The sequence below is a fragment of the Lucilia sericata genome, unplaced genomic scaffold (assembly GCF_015586225.1).
Source record: "Lucilia sericata isolate MDLA Ls3-8-SP2 unplaced genomic scaffold, ASM1558622v1 Contig001007F_arrow, whole genome shotgun sequence".
NCBI classification, from domain to species: domain Eukaryota; kingdom Metazoa; phylum Arthropoda; class Insecta; order Diptera; family Calliphoridae; genus Lucilia; species Lucilia sericata.
In genome coordinates this window covers 47,185-66,865 of record NW_023994989.1, presented here as the reverse complement: position 1 = coordinate 66,865, position 19,681 = coordinate 47,185, and the positions used below count along the sequence as shown (strand labels likewise).

Genomic DNA, 19,681 nt, shown 5'->3' with positions numbered 1-19,681 from the left:
AACAACAATAACAATTATTATCGTTTGATTTGTTTTAAACTACTTAGGAATTTAATAAAAAACACATTCATATTTTTAATTTTTAAAGAAAATTTAGAGTAAAAGTTTTAGGAAGACAAAGACAATTTAGTAAAAGAAACAAATATCTTAACAATAATACTTGCTTTAACAGTTGAACAATTCACAATGAAAATGGTAATGTGGCAACATTACAACTACCATTGTGAATGATATTTTATATTACAAAGGGCAAGTTTTGCTATATGCAGCCATTACTCTAAATTTTCTTTACTTTTTTGGGGTTTTGGGCAAATTTGAAATTTTGTAAATATTAGTATAAAATAACAGGAATGTATATAAAATAATGCATATTTCTTTTTTTTTTAAATGATGCGATCAGTTATAATGGCAAATTGAGTTTGTTTTTCTGATCACTTATTTATTGATCACACCAATTAAAATGATTTAAAAGCCAAAAACATAGACCAAAACCACAAATAAAAGCGGTTATTATTAAAATTAGCAAGAAACGTATGCTCAACGTTATTATCACCTTCGCCTGTTGTAGCTGCTGCGGTTGGCGTTCGAGTTGTATACCCGAACCGGTAACAGTTGTTGTTGTTGTTACTGTTGTAGTAGTTGTGGTACGTCTAATGACATTTGCCTCCGGTGGACTGGCTATAAAGTCAGGCCTATATAGTTCATCGGTAACCGTGGTAGTTGTAGTTTTAGTTTCTGTTTGTGGTATACACTGTATAGGCTGGGTTGTTGTTGTTGTGGTTGCTGTTGATTCCATCACTTGTTGTTGTTGTGGTTCACCTACTAATGTGTTGTTTACAAGTGTGGTATGTTGTTGTGGTTGTGTTGCTATGACTGTTGAAGTGGTAGTGTTAATACCTGTTGTTGTTGTTGTTGATGTTAACTCTACTGTTTCTTCAGTTGTTGTGGTTGGTTTTTCTTCCTCGTTTGTAGTTGTTGTTGTTGTCGTATCTGCTGTTACCGCACTTACCACGGCCGGCACTAAAGTGCCCACAACAGCTGGCATCAAAGATGCTGCTGCAGTTGTTGCTGCTGTCTGGAGCGCCGTTGTCGTATCAGCCGCCACATTTATTAGAGTGGTAGTAGTAGCTTTAGCTAATGGTGTTAGTTTACAAGCAAGACTTACATTTTGTTCTGTATGGGAGCTGTGTGGAGAGGATATAGTGGGGGAAAGGGAGGGGATTGTAGATTCAGTTTCAGGGGTTGTGGTAGTTTGTACATTCTCCAAGAGTTTTACATCTGTTTCCGGAATGTTTTGTGTAGCTGTAGCAGTAGTTTCTAAATCTTTATGTTCCTCAACTAAAATAACTTCATCTAAGATTTTAGCGTTATCACCCTCTAAAGCTAGATAAGAACTTTGATCGCGCCAATGGCCTATACCACCGGGTAAATCGGTGGACATATATTGTGAAGAGCAAGAGCCCTGATAACCGCCCTTATTCATATCATGTTCAGGTGTGGGGGTGACATGACCACTGCTATCACTACTGGGACCACCCTTATGATCATCATCATCCTTGGGTTTACGTATTTCTGGTAAGTCTGTACGTTGGGCACCACTTTCGTCGTCCTCGTCATCGTCGTCATCATCATCATCATCGTCCCGCTTGTCATTGTCTGTCTTTTTAACATCATCTAATAGGTCTTGTTTGTCCTTAACCTGGGATTTTTTCAAACTTTCCAATTCACTAAGTAATTTTTCGTTTTCTAAAACACTTTGCTTTTCCCGGGACTTAATGTCATTTGTGGGCCAACTATCCAAAGATAAATTATAATATAAATCATCTACGTTTTCACTACCACTACCAGAGTCTAGTTTAACTTCAGCTGTTAGCTCAACATCAGTCTTTTTCACAATGTCAGAGGTCATTTGCGGTTCTTCAGTCTTATCTATAGCCGTAGCTTCAGTTAGTATTTTAGGTTCCACTAGGGTCTTAACAACAATAGCCGTGGTATCGCTAAGCGTTTCAGTTACTACTAATTTTGATAAATAGGCTTCATAGCGCGAGACAAGTTGATAATAAGAGACAAGTTTAAGGAAATTATCGGCAAATAGATTGCGCAATAGAGGATTTTCACCCATAAGTAAAGGTTTAATATCCTCTTGAGCTGTAGGAATATCGGAAGCACTACTACTAACGAGTGGTGTTTCAGAAGGCACTGATTGTGTTTCATTTATATCACACTTATTTTCGACAATAGAGAGCTGTTCGCCATTGACGTTGGCACTTACATTATCTTTAGCTTGTTGTTCTTGGAGCGCGTATTCGTAGGTTTCATATTTTGTAGTCCAATACTTATTGACTTCCTGATAAAGATTATATTTTAATTCATCCTGTTGCAATTCCTTGATTTCATCATCACATACTACTACCCATTCATCATGGGGTATTGTTTCGGTTTCGGTTGTTGTCACTTCTGGTATCACTGAGGGTTCTGTGTGTGTAGTGACTACCGTTGAAACGTACGATGACGATTGATTGTCTACGTTTTCCTCAGTCGTATATTTGTGACTGGTAACGGTTGTAGTAACATACGATGAAGATTCTTCCGTGGTTTCAATAGGAAGATTCTTGTGTGTGGTTACTGTTGTTGAAGTTAGATAAGTTGTAGTTTCATCCGGTGTTTCGATTGGCACTTCCTTGTGTGTTGTAACAGTGCTGGAAGTTACATAAGTTGTAGGTTCTTCAGTCTCTTCGACTGGCAGATCTTTGTGTGTTGTTACAGTTGTGGTAAGATATATTTGGGAATCTTGTTGTTCAGTTGGTTCTTCAGTTTGTTGTTTTGGTTCTTGGAAATCAGTTAATTTGCTAACCACCACCGATGACCAGGAAACAGGTTCATCTTCTTCTGGCAATTTCTCCTGTTGTGGATAAACTGTTTCGTCGGTTTTAATGAGAGCCGACCATGAAGTTGGAGTTTCTGTGGGAGATTCTACGGGAATTTCAGCTGCCTCGACTGGTTGAATAACTAGTTCGAGAGGTTTCTCCTTTTGCTCTGGCTTCAATGTCGCTGTCCAATATGATGTTTGTGAAACAAAAGCATCATCCGGTTGTGGTTGGCCTTCAGGGAGTTGTTCTGGAACTGGTGTTTTATCACTGTCCGTTGTTAGAGCATCTGTCAATAACTCCTTATCGACGGTGACTACACCAATAGTTTCTACAAGATCTTCAGGTTCAACGACTTCTTTTGGTTTGGTAGGAGCTTCAATTTCGTGTGGAATTTCAGCTTCCAAAACTGGTTCTATGGTCTTGTGTTGTTCTCTGACAGCTTCTTCGGTGTTTATTACTACCGTTTCTTCAATAATTTTGGAAACAATATCTTCAGTTTCAATAAATTCTTCCGGTTTTTTAGAAGCTTCAGTTTCAGCTACAAGTTCTGTTACACTTTCAACTTCTGTCACCGGTTCCTCAATCTTCAGTTCATCCTTGACCGTTTCTTCGCTAGTAATAACAACTGTTTCTTCCACTTCAATTTCTTTAACTTTATGGTCTACAGTTGTAACATCGCTGGGTTTGGATGACAAAGTTTCTTCTTCTGTTGCAGGCTCTGTTTCTGTTACCGATTCGATTATCTTGGGTTCATCATAGACAGTTTCTTCGGTATTTACAAGAGCAGCCCAGGATTTTGGTGTTTCTGTGGGTGAAATTACAGGAATTTCACTGATGGTGTCATCTGGTTCAGGTATAGCTATCTTCTCGGGAGTCTTTGATCTGTGATCACGTTTTAATGTAGCAGACCAGTAAGAAGTTTGTGCTATAAATCCACTATCCTGAGATTCCCTTTCTTGGTTCAAAAATTCTGTCAATGAATCGTTGGCACTTGAAGTTTCAGCAGTTGGTTGAACAACGCTCAATAGTTCTTTTTCGACATCTTCGTGTTGAACAACTTCTTCAGGTTTTGCGGCAACTTCAACAGTTTTACCAGCTACGTGAGCTTCTTCAACGGGAGTTTTCTTTGTTGTAACAACTTCTTTAGGTTTCGAAACTTCCTCGAGAAGAGTTCTTCTACTGGGCGAAACACTGTGTTCTGTCTTCTTTTTAGATTTTTGTTTAGGTTTCTTTTCCTTTCTTTCAGGTTCAATTTTAACGCTGATCAAAGGCTTTTCATGTGTTGGCATTGGAACTTTTTCGCTAACAGTAGTTTGAATCTTTTCGGTTTCGGTGATAACACGTATTTTCTGTTCTGGTTTTGGAACATTTTGTGCTGCTATGGCTGCCCATGAAAGACCAGGTTGTACTACTGGAGTTGTTTCCTTAGGCTCTTCCACCACATTAGATTTATCGACTTCTGCAGTGGCTACTGTAGGCTCTGTCACAATTTCTTCAGTCTTTGTTATTACCTCAGTTTCTACGACTTGGAACTGCTTAAGGTTGGTATCCTTTTCGATTTCCTTTTGAGGTTTGGATTTAGGCAATTTCTTGTCGGATTTTCTTGATTGGTTTGAACGAGATCTTGATCTATTTGAGTTTGAACGAGATCTTGTTCTTACTGTTTGCCATTCTGGAGATTGTGGTAAATCAATTTGTTGTTCTTCTGGAGCTTCGGTAACCTTAATGGTAGGACGTTGTTCTTTACGCGATGGTCTGGTTGAAGTGGTAACCGTAGTAGTTATAGTTTCAGTTGTGGTAGACGAAACATTAAATGTTTCCTCTACGGGAGTTCTTTGCACTATTGCAGACCATGGTGTGGGTTCTGTAGGTGACAAAGGTTGCTCGTTATCAGATTCTACCATATCACGCCAACTCATTGAAGTTGGCTCCTCAGAAGGTATCCATTCTTCGTCTTCTTTAAGGTCAGTTACAATTCTTTCAATTGCTGAGACCATTTCAGTAGATTCAGGGAATGATTCTGAAACTTCGGTTACACTTTCTGTATGTTCGGGCAATGCAGCGGGAGTTTCTATGGCAACAGGATCATCATGTTTGACATCTGATTTCAATGGCTTAACGTCATCCCGTTTGGGTGCAGTTGTCTCCTTAGAGAATTCAGTAACATAGTGAACCTTTCCTTCATCCGTAAGTCCAGATTTTCTTACAACTTCGGCATAAGTTTCAGACAAAGACCATACAGATTGGGGTGGAGCTGTTGGTTTTGGAAGTGGTATGACAATTTCCGCTGGAGAAACATGTTCTTGCTGCACATCCAATTTGGCTTCTGGTTGTTTAACCTTTGTTTTCTTGGACTTCTTCTTTGGCTCAACTTCTGGTTCAACAACAATTTCCTCCAGATTTTCTGTCTTCGTCTCTTTAGGTTCCTCGACGTGTTGAATTTCCTCAACGACTGTTTCGACAACAACAATCTGTTGACTGTCTTCAGCTGGTGTTAATTCAACAGTTTCAACATGAGGAATTTCCTCAGTTTGACTAACATCTGGGTATTGAGGTTCTTCAGCTGATTGCGATTGAGGTTCAACAGGTTGATCAATTCCTTCTTCAACTGTAGTTTCTGCAGGTACTTCTGGAACTAAATCCATCTTTTCTGATACAGGTTCTGCGGGTTGTTGCATTTCAGATTTAATAAAATCTGTAGTTTGACGTTTGATATCATCCTTTGGAACTTGTTCCGAAGTCAAATTTTCCTTTAACATTGCAGCCCAAGACATAGTAAATTGAGTTGTTGTTGTTGCTGATGTAGTTTGTGGTTTATCATCAACAAACTGTTTAGGTTCTGGTGTGATAACTTCGGTTGTGTGTTTTTGTTCTTCAGATTGTTTCTCCTTCTTAGGTTTCTTTTCCTTCTTCTTTTTGTGTTGTGTTTTGCCTTCAGATTCTGGAGTACTTTCAGTCACAACTTCTGTTACTTGAACTTCTTCAACAACACTCTCAATGACATTATGTTCTTGTGTCTTTTCAGCTACGGGCAATTCATCAGGAATAACATTTAATGTATCCCTTTCCTCAATAGATTCAATGTGTTGGGGTTCGTCATGTTGAGGTTCTACAGTTTCCTTCAACATCGCAGCCCAGGACACAGTTGTTGTCGAAGTAGTTTGTGATTTATCATCAACAAACTGTTGAGGTTCTGATGTGACAATTTCTGTTGGTTGTTGTTGCTCTTCAGGTTGTTTCTCTTGGGGAGTTTCATCTTCAGTGGCTGGTTTTTCCTTCTTAGGTTTCTTTTCCTTCTTCTTTTTAGGCTGTACTTTGCCTTCAGATTCTGGAGTACTTTCAGTCACAACTTCTCTTACTTGAACTTCCTCAACTACACTTTCAATGACATTACGTTCCTGTGTCTCAGAGATAACGTTAACTATTTCCCTTTCTTCACTAAATTCAGTGTGTTGTGGTTCTTCGTGTTGGGATTTAGGTTCTACTACATCTTCTTTATGAACCTGCTGTCTTTCAGATTTGATAAAATCTACAGTTTGATGTTTAATGTCATGTTTAGGAAATTGTTCTGAAGTCAAATTCTCCTTCAACATCGCAGCCCAGGACATAGTTGTTGTCGATGTAGTTTGTGGTTTATCATCAACAAACTGTTTAGGTTCAGGAATGACAACTTCTGTTGTTTGTTTTTGCTCTTCAGGTTGTTTCTCCTCATAGGATGGTTTCTCCTTCTTAGGTTTCTTTTCCTTCTTCTTTTTGGGTTGTTCTTTGTCCGCAGATTCTGGAATACTTTCTGTAACAACTTCTGTTACTTGAACTTCTTCAACTACACTTTCAACGATATTATGTTCTTCTGTCTTTTCAGGTACAGGCAATTCACAAGGAATAACATTTACTGTTTCCTCAATAGATTCAATGTGTTGAGGTTCTACAGTTTCTGTAATTTTAGGTTCTACATCTACAGGTTCCTTCAACATCGCAGCCCAGGACACAGTTGTTGTCGAAGAAGTTTGTGATTTATCGTCAACAAACTGTTGAGGTTCTGGTGTGACAATTTCTGAAATTTGTTTTTGCTCTTCAGGTTGTTTCTCTTGAGTAGTTTCATCTTCAGTGGATGGTTTTTCCTTCTTAGGTTTCTTTTCCTTCTTCTTTTTAGGCTGTACTTTGCCCTCAGATTCTGAAGTACTTTCTGTCACAACTTCTGTTACTTGAACTTCTTCAACTACACTTTCAATGACGTTACGATCTTGAGTTTCTTCACTAAATTCAATGTCTTGAGGTGCTTCGTGTTGAGGTTCTACAGTACCAATGAATTTTGGTTCTACATGGTCTTTTTGGACTTGTTGGGTTTCAGATTTTATAAAATCTACAGTTTGATGTTTAATGTCAGGTTTAGAAACTTGTTCTGAACTCAAATTCTCCTTCAACATCGCAGCCCAGGACATAGTTGTTGTTGATGTTGTTTGTGGTTTATCATCAACATATTGTTTAGGTTCAGGAATGACAACTTCTGTTGTTTGTTTTTGCTCTTCAGGTTGTTTCTCTTCAGCGGATTTTTTCTCCTTCTTAGGTTTCTTTTCCTTCTTCTTTTTGGGTTGTTCTTTGTCCTCAGATTCTGGAACAGTTTGTGGCACAACTTCTGTTACTTGAACTTCTTCAACTACACTTTCAACGATATTATGTTCTTGTGTCTTTTCAGCTACGGGCAATTCATCAGGAATAACATTTACTGTTTCCTTTTCCTCACTAGATTTAATGTTTTGAGCTTCTGCAGTTTCAGTAATTTTAGGTTCTACATCTTCAGTTTCCTTCAACATCGCAGCCCAGGACATAGTTGTGGTCGATGTAGTTTGTTGTTTATCATCAACAAACTGTTTAGGTTCAGGAATAACAACTTCTGTTGTTTGTTTTTGCTCTTCAGGTTGTTTCTCTTCAGTGGAAGGTTTTTCCTTCTTAGGTTTCTTTTCCTTCTTCTTTTTGGGTTGTACTTTATCATCAGATTCTGGAACACTTTCTGTCACAACTTCTGTTACTTGAACTTCTTCAACTACACTTTCAACGACATTACGATCTTGGGTCTTTTCAGCAACGGGCAATTCACTAGGAGTAACATTTACTGTTTCCCTTTCCTCACTAGATTCAATGTGTTGAGGTTCTGCAGTTTCAGTAATTTTAGGTTCTACATCTTCAGTTTCCTTCAACATCGCAGCCCAGGACATAGTTGTGGTCGATGTAGTTTGTGGTTTATCATCAACAAACTGTTTAGGTTCAGGAATAACAACTTCTGTTGTTTGTTTTTGCTCTTCAGGTTGTTTCTCTTCAGTGGAGGGTTTTTCCTTCTTAGGTTTCTTTTCCTTCTTCTTTTTGTGTTGTTCTTTGTCCTCAGATTCTGGAGTACTTTCTGTCACAACATCTGTTACATGAACTTCTTCAACTACACTTTCAATGACATTACGTTCTTGTGTCTTTTCAGCTACGGGCAATTTATGAGAGATAACATTTACAGTTTCGCTTTCTTCACTAGTTTCGATGTGTTGAGGTTCTACATTTTCAATGGATGTAGGTTCTACATCTTCTTTGTGGACTTGATGTGTTTCCGACTGGATAAACTCTACAATTTGATGTTTAATGTCGTGTTTGGGAACTTGTTCTGAATTCAAATTCTCCTTTAACATCGTAGCCCAGGACATAGTTGTTGTCGATGTAGTTTGCTGTTTATCCTCAACAACGTGTACAGGTGTTGGGGTAGGAACTTCTGTTGGCTTTTGTTCCTCAGGCTCCTGTACATTTTCTTTCTCCTTTTTAGATTTCTTGTCTTTCTTCTTTTTAGGTAGCTGACTATCTTCTGAAAGCGTAACTGCTTCTTGTGTAACAACCTCTGGTTGTGCTTGTTCCTCTGTTGGCTGTTCCTCATCTGTTGGTTTTTCCTGTTTAGGCTTCTTTTCCTTTTTCTTTTTAGGAAGCTCATTATCATCTGATACTGTAACTGTTATTTTCTCTGTGTGTTGAGTTTCCTCAACGACACTTTCAACAACTACATTATCTTGAATGGTTTCAGTTGTAGGCAATTTTGGTTTTGCATCTTCTCTGTGAGGTTGTTGTACTTCAGATTGGATAAAAGCTGCAGTTTGATGTTTAATGTCAGGTTTAGGTGTTTGTTCTGAACCCTTCAACATTGCAGCCCAAGATACAGTAAACGGTGTTGAAGTTGGTACCGAAGGCGTTGGTTGTGGTGCGACAATTTCATCTGTTTGTTTAGGTTCTTCAGGCTCTGGAGCAGTCTTATCTTCCATAGATGGTTTTTCCTTTTTAGGTTTCTTTTCCTTCTTCTTTTTAGGAAGTTGACTGTCATCCGTTGCCGTATCCGATATTTCTTCAATATGCTGAGAAGCAACTTCTGTCATCTGAGACTCAGGAAGAACTTCAGGTTGTTGTACTGGTTCATGAGATTTTATTTCTTCTTCGATAGGTTCTTTTCCCTTCTTAGACTTCTTTTCCTTCTTCTTTTTAGGAAGTTGAGTGTCATCTACCACAGTAATTTCCTCTGTAACTACTTCCGACAGTTGTTGTGTAATTTCCTCAACGACTGAGTGCTGAGGTTCATCACGTTCCAGAGATTGAGTTTGTACAGATTCCATAGGCTGAGACTTAACATCTACTTGCTTAGGCTGTTGTTCCAAATTATCCTTTAACATGGCAGCCCAGGACATAGTGAATGGAGAAGTTGTTGGTGCAGTAGGCAATTTATCATCAACAAATTGTTTAGATTCAAACACTTCCGTTGTATGCGTTTGTTCTTCAGGTTCATTTTGATCTACTAGAGGAGTTTTATCTTCAACGGGTTGTTTTCCCTTTTTAGGTTTCTTTTCTTTCTTCTTTTTGGGAAGCTGGTGTTCATCTGTTACAATCGTATCTTCAATATGTTGAGTTTCCTCAACGTGCTCGTGACTAACTTCATCTACTGGCAATTCAACAGGTGAAACAACTTCAGTTTCCTTTTCAATAGGTTTCACATCTTCAACTGTCTTTTCTACAAGAGTCTCACCCTGTATAAAGTCCATAGTTTGGTGTTTGATGTCAACTTTAGGAAGTTTTTCAGAACTCAAATTATCTTTTAACATAGCTGCCCAAGACATAGTGAATTGTGCTGATGTTGGCTCTTTAGGTAATTTATCATCCTCAAATTGTTTGGATTTTGTCACTTCTGGTACTTCCTTTGTTTCTTTAGGTTCATATTGGTGATCTTGAGTAATGTTCTCTTCTACAGATTGTTTTCCCTTTTTAGGTTTCTTTTCTTTCTTCTTTTTGGGAAGTTGGTGTTCATCTGATACTGTAACAGTTGTTTCCTCAATGAGTTGAGTTTCCTCAACAACTTCAGGTACTGAAGAGATAATTTCACTTTCCTTTTGTGGTTTCACATCGTGGATCTTTTCAGTTAGAGATTCACCTTGAATGAAGTCGGCAGTTTGATTTTTAATATCAGCCTTAGGAAGTTGGTCTGAACTTAAGTTATCTTTCAACATTGCAGCCCAGGACATGGTTAACGGTGATGCTACTGGCGCAGTTGGTAATTTTTCAACTGGTTTTGTTGTTTCTTGGGGTTCATCTAGGTGTTCTTGAGGAGTCTTATCTTCTACGGTTTGTTTTTCCTTTTTAGGTTTCTTTTCCTTCTTCTTTTTGGGTAGTTGATTGTCTTCTTGGGTAGTTACTGTTTCAATGGTTTGTTTTTCAGAGATTACAACCTCTGTTGTCTGAAGTTGTCCTTCAGATTGTTTGGGCTGTTCTTTCTTCTCTTCTACGATATTTTCTTCCATAGTTACAACTTCTGTTGTTTGTTTTGGTTCTTCCGAAGATGTAACTTCAATTGTTTGAGGAAGTTCCTCAGGTACTTTGGTTTGTTCTTGAGGAGATACGGTCTTCTTGTCTTCTACGGAATCTTCTTCCTTTTGAGTTTTCTCAATTACAACAGTAGAAGTTTCAGTAACAATAACTTCGGTTGTCACTGTTTGTTCTTCAAGATCTCGAGGTTTATCGTGAGAAATAACATCATTCTTATCTTCCTTTTCGGGTTGTGTTTCTTGAACAGTTGGAACTTCTGTTGTTAGTTTTTGTTCTTCAGAAGATACAACATCAGTTGTTTGTGGTTGTTCCTCAGGTTCTTTAGGTTGTTCATGAGGAATAACCTCTATTTTATCTTCAACAGAAACATCTTCCTTCTGTAGTTTCTCAGTTACAATAGTAGACGTTTCCTGAATAGTTACAACTTCTGTTGTTTGCTTTTGTACTTCAGTTGTCATCGTTTGTTCCTCGGATTCATGGGTAATGACATCAACCTTTTCTTCGAAGAATTCTTCCTTTTCAGGCTGCTTTTCTTCGGGAAGTTTTTCATCAGATACCTTAGTTGATATCTCTTGGATATTTTGGAGCACAATTTCTGTTATTTGTCTTTGTTCTTCAGGCTCGTGATGTTCCTGAATAGGTGGAGTAACTTCACGAGGCTTATATCCAGTATAAAGTTGCTGCTCAACTTCTGCTGCTGCAGCTGACCAAGATCTTAAGTATGTATGTTCAGTATGTTCCAAAATTTCTGATGTAGTTTCCTCATTTTGAACTTCGCTAACTTCAGTTGTAGGTTTATGATCTTCTACTTGCTCTACAGCTGGTTCGACGACCAAGTCTTGAGCTGTTACAGTTGGTTCCTCTGGTTGGGAGGCTTCGACCACTGGTGATACATCCTTCATATCAGTCTTTTCTTCTGGTACTTCAGGAGAAACATCTACTTCAATGGTAGACTTTTGTTCTTCTATTTTCTCTACAACCTGTTCGATGTCTAAAATTTGTGTTGTTTCTGTAATTACTTCTTTAACAGTTTCTTCGACTGTAAGGTCTTTAGGTTTCTGTTCGCTGTCTTCTTGAGTTAATTTGGAATCTTTAGTTTCTTCAAATGCCTCGGTAGCAATTTCAATGTCTGTTTCCTCCAATTCAACCTGTTGTGGCTTATCATCAGCCAAAGATGGTTCCTCTACAGTAGCGGCAGATTCTGTCTCAACTGTGGGTTCTGGTTGTTTGACTGCTTCATCAACAATAGATTCAATTGGTTGCAAAGGAACTGTAAACTGCTTGTCAACATCATCACTTCCAATAGATTTAATTTCTGAAGTAGGTTCAGGCTTCACTTCCTCTTCAGAAGTTTCCTTGATCTCCTGAGATATTTTGGTTGTTTCTTCGACAATCGACACTTCTTCACTAGTAGTGACAATAGTTTGAGTTTCAGTTTTTTCGTCTTCAGTGACAGTAACAATAGTTTGTGTTTCAATCTTTTCTTCAGGCACATTAACTGGTTCTTCTGTAGGAATTTCGGTTTCAGTCAATATGTCTTCTTTATGTATAACTATTGTTTGTTCTTCCTTAGTAATGTCGTTGACAGTTTTAACGTCATCAACAACATCAACTGGTTTTTCTACAACTTCTGAAACACTTTCCTCTACAGGTTTGAATGGTTGAAGTGGTGCAGTATATGGTTTTTCAGGAATTTCAAGTGGTTCATCTTCGTCTTCGTTAAGAATATCAGCCCATGATTTCTTTTCTTCAAAAGTAGTAGTTGTTGTTGTTACAGTAGTACTTTCAGTTACACTCTCCGAAGATTTCTTTTGATCTTCAACATTCTCAACATGGGTCAAGACTAACTTTTCTTCATCGACCAGAACCTCAGGTTTCTTATGTGTCTTATGTTTCTTTTCCTTCTTAGGTTTGGATTGTTTGTCTTTTTCTGTAATGGGTTCTCCAACATGGAAAATGGGTTCTCCAACATGTTCCATTACTAACTTTTCCTTTTTAACCTTTTCCACGCGATGAGGTTGCATTTGTTTTTCTTGTTGAATGAAATCGGTTGTTTTCTTTTTAGTATCGAAAGTCTTCTTAGTGGTTGTGTCCACAAAAGTTTGGTTAATATTCTCCTTCAAAATATCTGACCATGATTTGAATGAACTACCCTCAGGTTTTTCTTGGGGCTGTTGAGTAGTTTCAGTTGTTGTTGTGGTTGTTATCACAGTCGTACTTGTCACATTGTCTTCCCATTCATCGTCACTTACTAGCTCTGACCAAGGTTTATCGAAAACGTCATTAGATTTTGGTGTTTCAATGATAATTTTCTTTTCTTGCAAATCAGTGGACTCATCGACTTGATCGTCTTGAGGAATGACATCAGTTGGAACTTGTTGTGTTTTGACGGGTTTGTCGTTAAACTTCTTCTTGGACCTATCACGTTTTGGTTTCTCTTGTGGTAATTTACGTTCAACAGTTTCCGTAACAGAAACATTTGTTGTAGGCTTTTTAGTTTCTGTAGTGACGGGTTCGTCTACGACGGGTTGGCTAACAATAGCGGACCAAGATAATCCGGTGAATTTAGGAGCCTCATGTTTTTCTTCCAATGTAGTTTGTGTAGTAATAACTTCTTCAACATTAACTACGGGCTCTGGTTGGGTAGTGTGTTCAACCGGTACGACATCATGTTCCTTCTTAACTTGATCCTCAACAGTTTCGACGGCGTGCTTTCTTGGATGTTGTTTCTTTTCCTTCTTATGGGGTTTTTTATCCTTCTTATGCTCTACATGAGGCTTTTCAGTATCGGGAGATTTAATTTCATCCACAGGCTCTAGTTTGCGCAATTCTTCGGGACTTGGTTCGACAGCTTGTTGTAGTATGGCAGACCAGGACATTTTTCCGGTAGACTGATCAATGTTTTGTGTAATAGTAGTTGTTGAAATTTCAACAGTCTCTTTAAGAGTTACTGGTTCAGGAACATCCTTGGCTGACTCTTCAGTTTCAACTTTAGTTGGCTCTTTGGGTTCAACTTTAGTTGGCTCCTTGGGTTCAACTTTAGTTGGCTCCTTGGGTTCAACTTTAGTTGGTTCTTTATGTTCAACTTTAGTTGGCTCTTTAGTTTCGGGTTTATGTTTCTTATTGGTAGCTTTCTTGTCTTTCTTTGGTTTGACGGTGGTACTTTCAGTTGGCACTGGAATGTCTTCAACTACTGGTTCTGAGGCTTGTTGAAGTATAGATGACCAAGACAATGTTGTAACAGTATCTGTTTGTGATACAGTTGTTGTAGAAGAGGGAAGTTCAGGAGTTGTTGGAGTAGTAACTTCTGGTTCCTCTACAGCTTCCTCAACATTAGGCTCGCTTTCAACAATCTTCTTGGGAGAAATTTGTTTCTGAGGCTTTTCTTTGGGTTTAACTGGTTGTTTTTTGTCCTTCTTGGTTTCAGTATGAACCACAATTGGTTTTGACTTAGGTTCTTCGGGAACTGGTTCAGGAGCTTGTTGCAAAATAGAGGACCAAGATATTGTAGATGTGGTAACAGAAGTTACTGTTGTAGAAGAAGTTGTCATTTCTTCAGTTTTCTCGGAAATCTCTGGTCCAACTGTTGTGATAACAACTTCCTCTTCCACTATATTCTCCTTTTCGGGTTTGGTCTTTTGATGAGTTTGTTTAGGTTTCTCTTTCTTCTCCTTCTTAGGCTTCTTCTTCTTGGTCTCAACATTTTCTTTTTCTACAGGAGCTGTTGGAGCAGGTAATTTTTCCTCCGGTTTCTCATCTTGTTCTTTGGGTTGCTCGATAGGAGCTGCAGGTTGTTGAACAATTGAAGACCAAGACATAGTAGTTGTAATAGTGGAAGGAATTTCACTGACAACCGTACTAGTTTCAACTGTATGAGTTTCTTCGATTGTTTCAGAAACTTTATGATCCACAATCTCAAAGGTATCCTGTGGTACAGGTTTTTGCTCTTCCACCACCTCTTCCTTTTTGTGTTTATCATCCTTCTTCTTGTCTGTCTTTTTGGATTTTTCTTTTTTGGTCTTTTCAACCTTATGCGACACTTCTTCCTTTTTGATAGATTTATCTACTTCTGTAACTGTAGACTCTGTAGTTTTGTGTGTGTTTTGCTTTTCTAAATCAATGAATTGTGAAGTGTGTTTAAGAATATCTGCATAAGATGTAAAGGATATGGCAGGCTTTTCAGTTGGCAAAGAAGTGCTTTCGATTGTTTCTACCACGTTGTCAACATTGTCGTTTTCTTTCCAAGAAACATTCAATTCAGGCATGTCAAATGCTGAAGTAATTGATACCGGTTCAGAATCATGGACAACTGTTGTTTCAACCTTTTCAACAGTTTGTACCTTCTCTACAGGTTTAATATCCTTCTTAGGTTCCTTTTTGCTTGGTACCGGTTCTGAATCATGGATAACTGTTGTTTCGATATTTTCAACAGGTTTAACATCCTTCTTAGCTTCCTTTTTACTTGGTTTGTCGGTTTTAATAACCTTAGTTACTTCTTCAGTTTCTTGGTTTTGTAAGACAATAGAAGCCCAAGACTGTGTAGTTGTACTGGTAATACTATCTGTAGTGACAACTTTGCTGGGTTGTTGAGTATCTGGTGATACCTGTTTATGGTCTTCGACAGACTTGACATTGTCTATTGGTTGCAAGGGGACAGTAAATTGTTTTTCGGAAACTACAGTTTCAGGTTTCTTCTGTTCTTCGTCATCGGACAAAACCATAGGTTCATCGACGACATCCATCCAAGCATTTGAAGACTCATCAATGGGAAGGCCAGCATAAGCAGGTTTCTTAGGTTCCTCTGGTTTTTCACTTACAACAGTTGTCTTTTCTTCAACGGTTGTAATTGTTTCAACCATTGTTTGTGTTTTCACTTCTTCCTCTTCATCAGAGAACACCATTGGTTCCTCAATGACGTCCATCCAAGCATTTGAAGATTCATCAATGGGAAGACCAGCATAGGCAGGTTTCTTTGGTTCAACAGGAATTACTTCTTGAAGTTTTACCTCTTCAGATTGAGTTGGCTCATCCACTAAGTTATCGCTTAATGGTTCCAATGGAGAAGTGAAGGGCTTGTCAACAGTTGTAGTTTCTGTTACAACCTTTTCTTCATCAGTGGATTTCTTAGGCTCCTTAGTAACTGGCTCAGTAATTACTGTTTGCTTTTCATCAATTTTAACTGATTCTTGAATGGGTTGTTCAGTTACTGTTGTTGTAACTGTCTCAACAGTGGTAACAGTAGTTTGTACTTCTTCCTCATCATCCGAAAATACCATCGGTTCCTCAATGACACTCATCCAAGCGTTGGAAGATTCATCGATAGGAAGTCCAGCGTAAGCAGTTTTCTTTGGTTCTTCTGGAACCATTTGGCGGACTTCTTCTACTTTAGGTGTTTCCTTAGATTCTGTTACAACTGTTGTCTTTTCATCAACAATATTTACAGTTTCTACGGCAGTAACAACAGTTTGGACCTCTTCATCATCGGATAATACCATTGGTTCCTCAATGACACTCATCCATGTATTAGATGTTTCATCAATTGGAAGTCCAGCATAGGCAGGTTTCTTAGGTTCATCAGCAACTGGAACTTGAGGTTTAACTTCTTCAATTTGAGGTAATTTTTCAGTAGTGGTCTTTTCTTCAGTGGTTGTTATAGTTTCAACGGTAGTAACTGTAGTTTGTACTTCTTCCTCTTCATCTGAGAATACCATTGGCTCTTCAATGACGTTCATCCAAGCATTAGAAGATTCATCAATTGGAAGACCAGCATAGGCGGGTTTCTTAGGTTCTTCAGCAACTTGTACTTGGGGTTTTACTTCTTCAGTTTGAGGTAATTTTTCAGTTGTGATCTTTTCTTCGGTGCTTGTTGTAGTCTCTACTGTAGTAACTGTAGATTGCACCTCTTCCTCTTCATCTGAGAATACCATTGGTTCCTCAATGACGTTCATCCAAGCATTAGAAGATTCATCAATTGGAAGACCAGCATAGGCAGGTTTCTTAGGTTCTTCAGCAACTGGTACTTGGGGTTTTACTTCTTCAGTTTGAGGTATATTTTCAGGTGTCTTTTCAACATTCTCTTTTGGTTCATCTACGGTTATAGATTTATCAGTCAAAGGTTCCAAAGGCGAAGTGAATGGCTTTTCAGAAACTGTTGTTTTAATTTCAACTGCTTCCGTTTTAGTTGGTTTATCTTCTTCTTTGGATTCCTTAGGCTCTTCTGATACGAATGTTGTCTTTTCTACGGTGGTTGTAGTAGTTTCTACGGTAGAAACTGTAGTTTGCACCTCTTCGTCTTCATCTGAGAATACAATTGGTTCCTCAATGACATTCATCCAAGCATTAGAAGACTCATCAATTGGAAGGCCAGCATATGCGGGTTTCTTAGGTTCTTCAGAAACTTGTACTTGGGGTTTTATTTCTTCAGTTTGAGGTAATTTTTCGGTTGAGATCTTTTCTTCAGTGGTTGTTGTAGTTTCTACCGTGGTGACAGTAGATTGCACCTCTTCCTCTTCATCTGAGAATACCATTGGTTCCTCAATGACGTTCATCCAAGCATTAGAAGATTCATCAATTGGAAGACCAGCATAGGCAGGTTTCTTAGGTTCTTCAGCAACTGGTACTTGGGGTTTTACTTCTTCAGTTTGAGGTATATTTTCAGGTGTCTTTTCAACATTCTCTTTTGGTTCATCTACGGTTATAGGTTTATCAGTCAAAGGTTCCAAAGGCGAAGTGAATGGCTTTTCAGAAACTGTTGTTTTAGTTTCAACTGCTTCTGTTTTAGTTGGTTTATCTTCTTCTTCTTTGGATTCCTTAGGCTCTTCTGATACGAATGTTGTCTTTTCTACGGTGGTTGTAGTAGTTTCTACGGTAGAAACTGTAGTTTGCACCTCTTCGTCTTCATCTGAGAATACAATTGGTTCCTCAATAACATTCATCCAAGCATTAGAAGATTCATCAATTGGAAGACCAGCATAGGAGGGTTTCTTAGGTTCTTCAGAAACTTGTACTTGGGGTTTTACTTCTTCAGTTTGAGGTAATTTTTCGGTTGTGGTTTTTTCTTCTGTGGTTGTTGTTGTCTCTACTGTAGTAACTGTAGTTTTCACCTCTTCCTCTTCATCTGAGAATACCATTGGTTCCTCAATGACGTTCATCCAAGCATTAGAAGATTCATCAATTGGAAGACCGGCATATGCAGGTTTCTTAGGTTCTTCAGCAACTTGTACTTGGGGTTTTACTTCTTCAGTTTGAGATATGTTTTCAGGTGTCTTTTCGGCATTCTCTTTTGGTTCATCTACGGTTATAGGTTTATCAGTCAAAGGCTCCAAAGGCGAAGTGAATGGCTTTTCAGAAACTGTTGTTTTAGTTTCAACTGCTTCTGTTTTAACTGGTTTATCTTCACTTGGTTTTTCTTGGGATTCCTTAAGTTGTTCTGATACAAATGTTGCCTTTTCTTCGCTAGTTGTAGTAGTTTCTACGGTAGTAACTGTAGTTTGCACCTCTTCTTCTTCATCCGAGAATACCATAGGTTCCTCAATCACGTTCATCCAAGCATTAGAAGATTCATCAATTGGAAGACCAGCATAGGCAGGTTTCTTAGGTCCAGATATAGCTGCAGGTGCGATTTCTTGTACTTCCTTTTCTTTTGTGCCGGTTGGTTTTTCTTCTGGAACTGTTTCTATTTTAGCGGATAGAGGTTCTAAAGGTGTGGTAAATTGTTTAGGTTCCTCTTCCTTGCATGATTCCTCTTTGGTCTCATCTGTTAAGGAAGTTGTTATAGTTTCAACTACTGTGACATTAGTTTGTACCTCTTCCTCTTCGTCGGAGAATACCATTGGTTCTTCAATAACATTCATCCAAGCATTGGAAGATTCATCAATTGGAAGACCAGCATAGGCAGGTTTCTTAGGTTCTTCAGCAACTTGCACTTGGGGTTTCACTTCTTCTGTTGGAGATAATTTTTCAGTTGTGGTCTTTTCTTCGGAAGTTGTTGTAGTCTCTATGGTAGTAACTGTAGTTTGCACCTCTTCCTCTTCATCGGAGAATACCATTGGTTCTTCTATAACATTCATCCAAGCATTGGAAGTTTCGTCAATAGGAAGACCAGCATAGGCAGGTTTCTTTGGTTCCTCAACAATTTTCACAGGTGTCAATTCTTCAGGTTTGGTAGATTCTATTGTTACAGTTTTAACCGTTGTCGATTCTACTGTTGTTATTTTGCTTTCGGAATCGGTATCATCGGTTTTGACAATAGGTTCGGAAGATTTAAATGGTTCGAGTGGTGCAGAGAATGGTTTCTTCTCTTGAGGTTTGGGCTCTTGAGGTTTAGATTTAATTTCTTCTGCGGTTTCTGGCAAAGTTTTATCAACAGTTTCAATTACTTTTTGGATGTTGAAAGATGTGTTGATATTTTGTGGCAATTCAATTTCAAGTTCTTCACTTATCATTTCTTTCCAAGATGTTGGTTCATCAGCGTCATCAATCATGTCGGCCCACGATGAAGATACAGGTTCAGTAGCAGGCACTTCCTCGCGAATCACAGGTTTATCGTCTTTGATAGTTCTTCCAGCATTAATAAAGTCAGTAGTGGATTCAGTAACAATATTGGCCCAGGAGGATGAAGTTGTTTTAATTTCTTCATGCACAGGTTTCTCTTTTTTAAATGGCTTTTCTGATACTTGCACAGGAATTTGTTCTTTAATAAGTTTTTCCTTTTTGGGCTTAGGAGTTTCGGCAGTCTTGGTTAGAACAGGTAAAGGTTTTGGTTTAACTACATCTGTCATATGATCAATTTGACTGGCAATTTTAGCCCAGGTTAACGTGTTGCTATCTTGTGTCTTTTCAGGAACCTGTTCTGGAGCTTTATCAACTACTTCCTCCTTAATAACTGGCTTTATCTCTTCGTGAACATGACTGTGTTCTACTACAGTTTCATCATGGACAGGTTGAGGTTTGTCATGTTTGCGTGGAACCTTCTG

At 38.4% G+C, this 19,681-nt stretch overlaps 1 protein-coding gene across 1 annotated transcript in view; it reads right to left on the bottom strand.

The window, feature by feature from the left end:
• The window catches only part of LOC119609569 (titin-like), a 52,839-nt gene that overhangs the window by 32,790 nt on the left and 368 nt on the right, over positions 1–19,681 (bottom strand). Inside the window, exon 2 of the mRNA XM_037964413.1 lies at positions 554–19,681. Coding sequence (XP_037820341.1) covers positions 554–19,681 — 19,128 coding nt within the window. The remainder of the gene's footprint in view (positions 1–553) is intronic.